Source organism: Schistocerca nitens, chromosome 4, assembly GCF_023898315.1.
Source record: "Schistocerca nitens isolate TAMUIC-IGC-003100 chromosome 4, iqSchNite1.1, whole genome shotgun sequence".
NCBI classification, from domain to species: Eukaryota; Metazoa; Arthropoda; class Insecta; order Orthoptera; family Acrididae; genus Schistocerca; species Schistocerca nitens.
The window spans coordinates 145,792,734-145,805,290 of record NC_064617.1 but is presented as its reverse complement, the minus strand read 5'-3'; the positions used below and the strand labels follow the sequence as shown (position 1 = coordinate 145,805,290).

Here is a 12,557-nt window from a genome sequence, read left to right as displayed (position 1 = left end):
CAAGAAGAATATAATAATTCCAATCCCAAAGAAAGCAGGTGTTGACAGATGTGAGAATTACCGAACTATCAGTTTAATAAGTCACAGCTGCAAAATACTAACGCGAATTCTTTACAGACGAATGGAAAAACTGGTAGAAGCGGACCTCGGGGAAGATCAGTTTGGATTCCGTAGAAATGTTGGAACACGTGAGGCAATACTAACCTTACGACTTATCTTAGAAGAAAGATTAAGAAAAGGCAAACCTACGTTTCTAGCATTTGTAGACTTAGAGAAAGCTTTTGACAACGTTAACTGGAATACTCTCTTTCAAATTCTGAAGGTGGCAGGGGTAAAATACAGGGAGCGAAAGGCTATTTACAATTTGTACAGAAACCAGGTGGCAGTTATAAGAGTCGAGGGGGATGAAAGGGAAGCAGTGGTTGGGAAAGGAGTGAGACAGGGTTGTAGCCTCTCCCCAATGTTATTCAATCTGTATATTGAGCAAGCAGTAAAGGAAACAAAAGAAAAATTCGGAGTAGGTATTAAAATTCATGGAGAAGAAGTAAAAACTTTGAGGTTCGCCGATGACATTGTAATTCTGTCAGAGACAGCAAAGGACTTGGAAGAGCAGTTGAACGGAATGGACAGTGTCTTGAAAGGAGGATATAAGATGAACATCAACAAAAGCAAAACGAGGATAATGGAATGTAGTCAAATTAAATCGGGTGATGCTGAGGGGATTAGATTAGGAAATGAGACACTTAAAGTAGTAAAGGAGGTTTGCTATTTGGGGAGTAAAATAACTGATGATGGTCGAAGTAGAGAGGATATAAAATGTAGACTGGCAATGGCAAGGAAATCGTTTCTGAAGAAGAGAAATTTGTTAACATCGAGTATAGATTTAAGTGTCAGGAAGTCGTATCTGAAAGTATTTGTATGGAGTGTAGCCATGTATGGAAGTTAAACATGGACGATAAATAGTTTGGACAATAAGATAATAGAAGCTTTCGAAATGTGGTGTTACAGAAGAATGCTGAAGATTAGATGGATAGATCACATAACTAATAAGGAGGTATTGAATAGGATTGGGGAGAAGAGGAGTATGTGGCACAACTTGTCTACAAAAAAGGATCGGTTGTTAGGACATATTCTGAGGCATCAAGGGATCACCAATTTAGTATTGGAGGGCAGCGTGGAGGGTAAAATTCGTAGAGGGAGACCAAGAGATGAATACACTAAGCAGACTCAGAAAGATTTAGGTTGCAGTAGGTACTGGGAGATGAAGAAGCTTGCACAGGATAGAGTAGCATGGAGAGCTGCATCTAACCAGTCTCAGGACTGAAGACCACAACAACAACAACAACATTGTGTAAGACTTCTTAGCACATTTGAGCCTCATCATCATGAATCTGTTGTTTATTGGTTTCACTTCTGTTGCTGATCAGAGGATTTTCTTGTTGACTGCAAAGGCCATTCCCAGGAGCAGCACTTCTTTGTGTATTTTCCTGTCTGTTTTGCTCTTGAACAGTCTGTAGTTCCTGAAGTCTAAAGTGTTGTCGTGTGTTATATGGGTCTCTTGAATTGCCAATGACAGGGTCTTTTGTTTGTCTAGCATCTTTTCTAATTCATGCAGTTTCCCTGCTGTAATTGGTGTGCTGATGTTCAGTGTTCTTGTGTGTCTTCACTTTGGTGAAAAGTTTGCCAGAGGGCTCCAACTCCCTCGGTTTTGTGGTGAGCCAAACTCCCCAGAATCTAACAGTATGGTTGTGGTGGCTATATTGGGCGCCAATCGATGGTTACCACCTGGGGTATTAATAGTATTTTTCTCATGATTCATTTACTCTTGATTTGTGAGCTCAGCTTTCACTGGGTAAATAGAACTAATGTGGTTAGTCATGAACTAGGTGTACATAATTAATTGCATTTCTTTTGCTATAAAGTGGCCATGTTAACTGTTTTATTCCTTGAATAAAAGTTTGTACAATAAATAAGAGGAGGTCAAAACCATGAGAAATCAGATGAAAAGGAAAAGATTTCCTGTTTTTGTGGTGGAGATGGACTTATATAAAATGATTCAAAGAGCATGGAAGATAAGAGGGATGAGAAGAAAGACTGGAATGCATTTGGTTAATGAACTCAGCTGGGAAGGGTCTGTGATAATGAACAACAGAGTATACTCCACATATTATATCAGAATTTTATAAGACAATGGTGAACTAGAACAGGGTCATAGTATCACAGTAGGAAGAAACAACAAAAAATGGTCTGAAAGAAGTCAGTAGAAGAGTTACACTGATAAGTGGAAAGACAGAACAGGTTTTGTACAGACAAGGAGGAAACTAAGCTACACAAGAGCTACTCAAAGTCCCACAGATACCACCATGAAAGAAGTCATAGGAGGCTGAAACTTTGGTCTCTGTCTTACAATGGAATTAATTATGTTTCCTACCTGAGCATTATTGTAGATGAGTTTGTATTATGATTCAGTATGGCTTTAACCCTGAATTCATTAAGCTGCAACTCCAGGTAAAGCAGCACCAAAATATGAATCAGAGAGACCATGATTTGGGCTATGATCGGCCTTTCTGATTTAGAATTCACCTAATGTACATAAATAGTTTTATGCAAAAACCAGGGTAATTCTGTATGGAAAACTTAATTTCCAAACTTATGTGAGTCCAGTTAAATAGTGTAAGTATATTACCTGTCATATTTTAGTTGTAATTATTTGCTGTGATTCATTACAGAGGGTGTTCATCGTAATCAGGTTGTAATTTTCATAGCTTGATCATCAGCCCAAGACCATTCTGCATTTCCTTGAACGCTCTAAAAGGACAAGTTTTCTTTCAATTTTCATAGCTAGATTATTGGCCTGAGACCATTCTGCATTTCCTTGAAAGGCCTCTAAAAGGACAAGTTTTCTTTCAAATCATTAATCTGATAAATTAAGTGCTAAACATAGTGTGTTTCATGACTATCTCAGCTGTAGTACTTTAAAAAATGTTGGATAGGCTTACTGACACAAAGTTGACAATTTGGTATGACTTGCACACACCTACAGAGAGCTACATGAGAATATTTATTTCGGAATAAATTTTTCACACTGCAGCAGTGTGAGCACTTATCTGAACTTTCTGGCAGATTAAAACTGTGAGCCAGACTGAGATTTGAACTTGGCACCTTTGCCTATCATAGGCAAGCGCTCTACCAACTGAGCTACTTAAGAACAACGTATGACATGTTCTCACAGTTTTACTTCCACCTGTACCTCATCTCCTACCTTCCAGACTTCACAGGTGTTCTTCTGCGAAACTAGCACTCATGGAAAAATTTATATTGTGGAGACATGGCCTAGCCACAGCCTGGTAGATGTTTCCAAAATAAATTTTTCACTCTGTAGAAGGAGGGTGCATTGATATGAACCTTCCTGGAAGATTAAAACAGTGCGCTGGACCAAGACACGAACTCAAGACCTTTGTCTTTCATGAGGTAGTGCTATACCGACTGACCTACCTAACAATGACAGACAACATGTCCCCACAGGTTTACTTCAGCCAGTACCTCATCTCCTACCTTCCAAATTTCAGAGAAGTTATACTGCGAAACTTGCAGGAACAAGTTGGTAGAGCACTTTCCCAGGAAAAGCAAAGGTGCCGAGTTCAAATCTTGGTCCAGCAGACAGTTTTAATCTCCCAGGAAGTTTCATGTCACCGCACACTCCACTGCTGAGTGAAAAATTCATTCTGGAAGCACCCCCAAGGTTATGACTAAGCCGTGCCTCTGCACTGTCCTTTCCTCCACGAGTGCTAGACCTGCGAGTTTCATAGGAGAACTTCTGTGAAGTTTTGAAGTTAGGAGATGAGATACCATCAGAAATAAAATGTTGTGAATGGGTCGTGAGTCCTGCTTAGGCAGCTCAGTCAGTAGAGCACCACAGAGGGCAAAGGTCCAGAGTTTAGTCTTGGTCCAGCGCACAATTTTAATCCGCCAAGATGTTTTAAAGGATGTGTTTGTTTACATTAAAAACAAACATTCCTCCAAATGATATGCTGTGAAACTTTACTGTAGAATAAGTAAGTGTTCTTAGTAAATCATTTCAGAGACTGATAATTATCTGGAAAATCCATGACAGAATACGGTTTGTAAAAAAGAATAGATTGTTATCCACTAAATACAAGAGGTGATGGGCAGCAGCAGACCTACACATAAAAAATTGGAGAAATTGCACAGTTGTCAAAGATTTTCTGCTGCACTAATAGATACAGACACGACTCTAATCCCCAGTCAGGTGGCAGTTTTAGGGGAGAAGATTGTGTGTGTGTGTGTGTGTGTGTGTGTGTGTGAGAGAGAGAGAGAGAGAGAGAGAGAGAGAGAGTGTACATAGACTTATCGATTATGAACAGTTATTTTCCAATTACTGTCATCAGAAATTGGCTATGTCAGTAAACTCATTTGCCGACTGTACTCATTATTCTACTTCTGTTGTCCAGCCATTATTGTTCTTCATTTGACTCTGTAATGCATGATGGATCTCTTATTGCTGGTAGTGTTTCCACTGATTGTCAGTAATCTTCATCAAATTCAAGTTGGCATTATACTAATTCTTGCTGTCATTTTTTGCTTTGTCTTTTATTCAGATTTACTGCAATTACCATTTGAGTTACATGAAAAGCTGTTATATAACATATTAAATATATGCCTCATAAAGCTTATTTCAAAGCTTATTTTCTGTTCCTGATGCTCTGTGAAACACTTACAAATGCAGTATGATACTTGTACTGTGCTGGCTGCTACCCAATACTATTTTTTCTTTCAATTTTTTCTTTCTAAGTTGTCATGTGTTATGTTTAGGCCACAACCAGTTAGCACCAGTTCAGAAATTCATAATGCTATTCCCGTTTCTATGTAATAAACAGCTAAATATGGTTCAAGAACTCTGGACTGTGTTTTATCACTAATATAATCACCAATCAAGTTGTCCATATTTGTGGGATCTTTAGTAGTATGTCTGAGTGAACCTCCATCTGCCCTCATCCTGCTTAGCAGACACGGAACTGACCATCATGTGCACTTTCCATATATAATTAAAAAAAAAAAAAAAAAAACACCATTAGCTGAGTGGTCCTCATGTTCTGAAAAAAAACATTAATTATAATGCAAAAGACGTAAAAACAGTAGGAAGGTAATGACTCAGAGCTCTCATTTCTTTAAGGTGTCCAATATTATTTATGGTTCTTGTAAGGTTACGTTTTTTCCATCTTCTTTGCATTAGGTTGCTGATTCACATATATTAATTTCACTTTGAAGTAGTATAGAGCAATTCAAAATTGATATAGTGATTACAAAAAGAGCTATAACTATTTAATGCATGGCGAAACAAAAGTGTTCTGTGTGCCTCTCATTGGTCATGACATGCGAAAATCCATTTCACCCCATGGAAAGAAATCCGTGGGGTGTCAGTCCAGAGATCTGGGTGGCCAAGAGCAGAACACAGCATTGTCATATCCAGTACATCCAATCCAATGGTTTCGAAATTGTTGATTTAAAAGTGTATGGGCCTCCATATCCCAATTTAAATTTTAGATACTCTTTTATAATCTCTGAAATTCTTATTGGTGTATCTCTATGCACTACACAGTTACAGTAGTTTTAGTTGATATATTCATTTTGAATTACCCTGTATATAAGTTGGGAAAGTAATAAATACAGTGTAATAGTGTTTTTATGGTCTGTCTATAGAATTCCTGAAGTTATATAATTTTCTGCTGCCATTTTTACCATAAGTTTTTGAGAAAATTTGTGCTACAATGTCAGATTACAATTGTTGTCACCTAGAGCAGTGTTATGAACAATAGTACTATAGGAAATATAATTTGATACAGTAATGCCTGTTTGCATGTCTTTATTATTGCAGGGGCTGACTCGTCCTGCATGCCTTCTGTAAGAGACCTCGTACTCCTCATTGGGAAATGCAATCGACCCCCGAAGCCCATTGCTTCTTCCATGCCTGCACTAGTTTGATTGTTTCTCTTCCTTCACATTCTTGCATGCTGGAACAGGCATGTGCCCACACTTTTGAATACTTATTAGTAGATGTGATAATTTTTTATCCCTAATTTTTAGCGGTGTTTACAAATAAGATATTTGCATTAAAATGTGAAACTCAGATGTTATATCTTTCACTCTAAATATTTCTATTGTTTTTGTATGTTCTTTAATTGGATGGAACATTCCTGTTTTAATCAGTATTATGTCTCATCCTGTGACATTTTTAAAACCAATGCTAATGATATGTAAATATAAAACTGCATGGTTTTGTACACCTCAGGCCTCAACATTCTTATATCTTTATTGAGGTAGCAACTTACTCAAAATTTTGTCATTTATCTTACAATTAATTCAGTTTTATGCTACCATCTTTATTATTGGTGTAAGAGAAAAGTGAAATGTATTCATTTTCCTATTTAAAAATACTTTACTCAATATCTTTCAATATCATACAGTAAGTGATGCAACTACTATATTAATGCCATGATCACAGTTGCTTTAAGTCTCTTGCAATTCATAATTATATCACTTTACAGAAATGTCAATAAAGAACTGCAGCAGTAACATCAGATTAAAATTCTTGGTATAACTCTTTACTAATTTTTGGCCATGTTAATAAAAATATAAATATGATTCTTTTTTCATCATTTATTTGGATTTGAAATGAAATACAGTTTTTTAACACTGGGTATCACAGAATCAATCCAAGTAACGCAACTGTTGCTTTATTCATAAACCTCTGAACAGTAATGGAAATAGGCCTCTCGGGAATCCACATGTAACAAGACACAGAACAATTGCTGTGACCGGTACAATTGGAAGAACAGAAAGAGCGTCAGTCATTGCTACTCTATATATATATATATATATATATATATATATATATATATATATATATATATATATATATATATATATATATAAAGATGATGAGACTTACCAAACAAAAGCGCTGGCAGGTCGATAGACACACAAACAAACACAAATATACACACAAAATTCAAGCTTTCGCAACAAACTGTTGCCTCATCAGGAAAGAGGGAAGGAGAGGGAAAGACGAAAGGATGTGGGTTTTAAGGGAGAGGGTAAGGAGTCATTCCAATCCCGGGAGCGGAAAGACTTACCTTAGGGGGAAAAAAGGACAGGTATACACTCGCACACACACGCATATCCATCCACACATACAGACACAAGCAGACTTTCATTTGGTTAGTCACATCATCTTTGTTTTTAGATATATTTTTCCTACGTGGAATGTTTCCCTCTAATATATATATATATTTGCCCAAACTCTTTGTCTTTAAATGTGTCTGCTCGTGTCTGTATATGTGTGGATGAATATTGTGTGTGTGTGCGAGTGTATACCCGTCCTTTTTTCCCCCTAAGGTAAGTCTTTCCGCTCCCGGGATTGGAATGACTCCTTACCTTCTCCCTTAAAACCCACATCCTTTCGTCTTTCCCTCTCCTTCCCTCTTTCCTGATGAGGCAACAGTTTGTTGCGAAAGCTTGAATTTTGTGTGTATGTTTGTGTTTGTTTGTGTGTCTGTCGACCTGCCAGGACTTTCATTTGGTAAGTCACATCATCTTTATATATATATATATATATATATATATATATATATATATATATATATCCATGAGTCACCAGCAGATGGCATCACAGAGGTCACGCCATGCGAACATCTCCCACAGATGGCTGCCAGCAGCTGGCCCACGGTGATAAAATTAGCAGCTGATACAAACTAACACACACACACACACACACACACATACACACACACACACACACACACACACAGTGACAATGCACTCACATTCACCTGCACCAGTAACAGGATACAGAACCAACATAGTGTCTTTTTGCATAATTAAAGTTTTACTCTAGAAAATCTTGTTGTACAGGGTCATAAAAAGTCTAGGGACAAAGTACAGCAATAGTTGAACATTGGCCTCAATATAGAAAAAAACATTGTAATGAGCCACAAATAGTGGACAGATGTTACAGGTGGGAGCAAAAGATGTTCTGCACTTTGCTTACATTGCAGCTTGGAACAACAAGGCAGAGATTTTCAGATGTTTTGGTTGTATGTTGTAGGTGATATTAAGCAATAAAATATGAATACCGGAAATGACAGTATTGTGTTGCTGATTGGTGAGCACAAGTATCTTCAGTAGTGACTTTAATGCCACAGTTTGCTGGTATGTCTTAGTATTGTTTACGGAGCTTGTGATTTGGCATTTATGTATTCCTATTTCTGACATAAATCAGATGAGAATAAATCAATGCAGTCTGCTGAAGGGGTGTTCTATTGTGATTTACAGGGCTCTATGTCTACTAGATAGCACTGTGTGAGCTGGAGGAATACAATTTACATGGATATCAGAGAGATACACAATTGCATAGCAAATCTGTGTGAAAACTGTACGATGAGCATAAGCACATACAAGAACCAAATAATGGATGATTTTAAATTTGTCCATACAAAATTCTAAAAGCATGGTTTAATTCTGTAACTGTGCAAACATACTGCGGCAGAGCTATGCAACATTTATTTTAAATATTTCCTTACTTTTCTTGTTTCCATATTTACTCATTCTTTGGACACCAACAAGCAAAAGCATTTTAAAATTGGAAACCATCTAATGGCTCGTTTGTATTTAGTAAATGCCAAAAAGAAAAACCACTTGTACTGTCAGAATGTAGTAAATGTGCAGACTGCTAAAGATCTGTCAGGAAAAGGAATCGGTATGAAAATTGTAAATATTCATAGCATCATTTCATACAAGATGTTATGCAACAATATACCTAAAATATGATACTGGAATTTTTAACTATGGTGAAATGGCTATTATTGTTACATAATTGTAGAAAGGAAGCAGATAGTCTTGAAATTTTTGATCTCATTTAGAAGTTACTCTGGAAGAATTAAACCCTCACAAGCTATTTGTAAGAATAATTTTAGGACTAGCTAAGATTACAAGATTACTTTTAAACACACCAAACCTATTAAAAGATGTGGATTACACTGCAGGACTGTTGGCTTTAATCTAGGCATTCGGGGCTTCACTGGTTTTGCAACTGTGGAGAAAACCAGACAGATACTCTGACTGTATCAGCTTATGTCTGACAGTAAATAAGATGCAGGTTAATGCTAGGAATGAAAGGGCTTAGAAGACTAAGGTCTTGTTGTTAGGAAGTAGTCAGGAGGACCAAAATGTAAATGCTGGTGCCTAATTTTTTGGATGCTGACTACTATGTAACAATTGCAGAACCTGTGATTTAGACTCTATAGGAAAGAGTCTCAGTAAAGATCAACCTTAGCTATCAGAATTGGAGGTACTAATTTGTGGTTAATTGTCAGAACTGTTTAGCATGATAAAAACAATATTCTATGACATATAATATTTTAACTGGGCTGTTCTTAGAAAGAAGATTCGAAAAACAGAGGTGCAGAGTAAATAAAGTTGCAATTGGAACACTTACCATTAAAGCAAAACAGCTTGAGCAGAAAAATAGGTATGAAAGAATACACGTTAAATACATTCCATTAACACACAGGAGCATGTTAAATAAAAGAAATTACCTCGTGATTCAACACACTAAAGTGAAAGAAATACTGTAATGTTTGCTGTGAGTCTCAGAAAGTCAAATGGTAATTACAGAAATAAACAGTATACCTCCATGGATACAAGCTAATAATAGCTTGGACCTTGAGTGAGAAAACGATTGTTTATAACTGGCAGACAAAAAAAAACCTGATAATAACTTCATATCATAGAAGGGGCACTGAACTGAGCAAAGTATTCCTAGTAATCATATATCATAAATACACTGTTGTGAAGCTAAGACCATAAAATGACTGCCAACCAGCAACCAACACAGGGAAGTGAGTGTATTTAAACTACCTTGCCCCAACCAATAACTTTTATGCAAAAGAGCTCAGGTAATAATTAAATTAGCTTAATATATTGGTTTCAGTTGAGCAGTCAAAGGTAGACAAATATTAGATTCTTATTCATGGTTCATTATGTTAAATGCAAATTTAAGTTACACTATGTGATCAAAAGTATCCAGACACCCCCAAAAACAGTTTTTCATATTAGGTGCATTGTGCTGCCACCTACTGCCAGGTACTCCATATCATTGACCCCAGCAATCAGACATCATGAGAGAGCAGAATGGGATGCTCTGCAGAACTCATGAACTTCGAACGTGGTCAGGTGATTGGGTGTCACTTGTATCATACGTATGTTCACGAGATTTCCACGCTCCTAAGCATCCCTAGATCCACCGTTTCCGATGTTACAGTGAAGCGGAAAAGTGAAGGGACACGTACAGCACAAAAGCGTACAGGCCGACCTCGTCTGTTGACTGACAGAGACCGCCGACAGTTGTAGAGGCTCGTGATGTGTAATAGGCAGACATCTATCCAGACCATCACACAGGAATTCCAAACTGCATCAGAATCCACTGCAAGTACTATGACAGTTAGGTGGGAGGTGAGAAAACTTGCATTTCATGGTCGAGCTGCTGCTCATAAGCCACACATCACACCAGTAAATGCCAAACAACACCTCGCTTGGTGAAAGGAGCATAAACATTAGACAATTGAACAGTGGAAAAATGTTGTGTGGAGTGACGAATCATGGTACACAATGTGGTGGTCCAATTTCAGGGTGTGGGTATTGCGAATGCCCGGTGAATGTCCTCTGCCGGCATGTGTAGTTCCAACAGTAAAAGTTAGAGGCGGTGGTGTTATGGTGTTTTTCATGGAGGGGGCTTGTGCCCTGTGTTGTTTTGCATGGCACTATCACAGCACAGGCCTACATTGATGTTTTAAACACCTTCTTGCTTCCCACTGTTTATGAGCAATTCGGGGATGGCGACTGCATCTTTCAACATGATCGAGCACCAGTTCATAATGCATGGCCTGTGGCAGAGTGGTTACATGACAACAATACATCCCTGTAATAGACTGGCCTGCACAGAGTCCTGACCTGAATCCCTTAGAACACCTTTGGGATGTTTTGGAATGCCGACTTCGTGCCAGGCCTCACGGACCGACATCGATACCTCTCCTCAGTGCAGCACTCTGTGAAGAATGGGCTGCCACTCCCCAAAAAACCTTCCAGCACCTGCGTGAGTGGAAGCTGTCATCAAGGCTAAGGGTGGGCCAACACCATATTGAATTCCAGCATTACCGATGGATGGCACCATGAATTTGTAAGTCATTTTCAGCCAGGTGTCCAGATACTTTTGATCACATAATGCATGTTTACAGGGTAAAGCTTGACTGTTAATTCAACTACAGAAGAAGTCTCCCTGTAAACAGTGGACCTTGCCAAAATGAAATGGCTTGCGTACTTCAACAATACAGACAGCTGAACTGTAGGTGCAACCAAATTGGAGGCCTCTCTGTTGAGAGGCCAGTCTAACATATGGCTCCTGAAGAGGGCCCGCAACCTTTTCAGTAGTTACAGAAACAACAGTCTGACTGACTTATTGATCTGGCCTTATAAGGTCTTTCTATTTTGGTAATGTGAGCAGCAGAAAGCTAAAGGAAACTACAGTCATTATATTTCCAGGACATCCAGCTCTCCCGAATGGGAAGAAATAGCTGAGAAGGGAGTGAGACATGGTTGTGATCTGTCCATCATGTTATTTACATTTCATTAATACCTGTTCTATAGATCATGGATACAACAGTCTGCAATGGTATGGAACATATCAGTTTAACATAAGTTTTCTTTACACAATGTAATCTTTTTTTACAATTACCATTTCATATCTAAAAATTCATCTATTGAGTAGGAGTAGTTGTCATTCAGAAATTCATTTAATTTGTTTTTAAATGCTGGATGTCTGTCTGTCAGTCTTTTAATGCTCTAGGGTAAATGACCAGAGATTTCTTTGGCAGCATAATTCATCCCTTTCTGTGCCAAACCCAGAATAGTGAAGGCTGTCCTTTCTTCAAGTGTTGTAGCTATGCACTTTGCTATTACTTTTGAAATGACATGCAATATTAATAACAAAGTTCCTAAGGGAATATATGTATTGTGAAGGTACTGTGAATATCCCAACTTCCTTAAATAAATGTCTTCAAGGTGATCTTGGATGGACTCCAGCTATTATTCTGATTACACCACTTTTGTGCAATGAATACTTTTTCTCTTAAAGATGAATGACCCCAAAATCTGATACCATATGAAAGCAGGCACAGTAGGCTATTTTAATGGTATGTTAACACAAAAATTTGCAATAATCCTAACAGCATAAGTAGCTGAACGTAAACGTTTTAGTATATCGTCAATGTGTTTCTTCCAATTCAATTTCTCATCCATGAACTCACCCAGAAATTTCAAATATTCTGCCTTAGCAACAGACTTATGATCAAATTCTATAATTATCAATGGTGTTATGCCATTTACAGTATAGAACTGTATACGAGGGGCGTGCCAAGTCCGAGAGACGGCATCACTGGCGCTTATTGAGGTCATATTTAATTAGTAGCATCTTTGCAAAGAAC

At 37.8% G+C, this 12,557-nt stretch overlaps 1 protein-coding gene across 2 annotated transcripts in view; it reads left to right on the top strand.

Moving 5' to 3' along the window:
* LOC126253032 (nicotinamide/nicotinic acid mononucleotide adenylyltransferase 1) overlaps positions 1 to 6,561 on the top strand; it is a 126,506-nt gene extending 119,945 nt beyond the window's left edge. The window contains exon 7 of one of the 2 annotated variants that reach the window (XM_049954100.1): positions 5,897 to 6,561. In XM_049954100.1, the coding sequence (XP_049810057.1) occupies positions 5,897 to 5,926 (30 nt within the window). In that variant the 3' untranslated portion in view covers positions 5,927 to 6,561. The remainder of the gene's footprint in view (positions 1 to 5,896) is intronic. The other variant, XM_049954101.1, reaches the window with a different exon arrangement.
* The last annotated feature ends 5,996 nt before the right edge of the window (positions 6,562 to 12,557 follow it).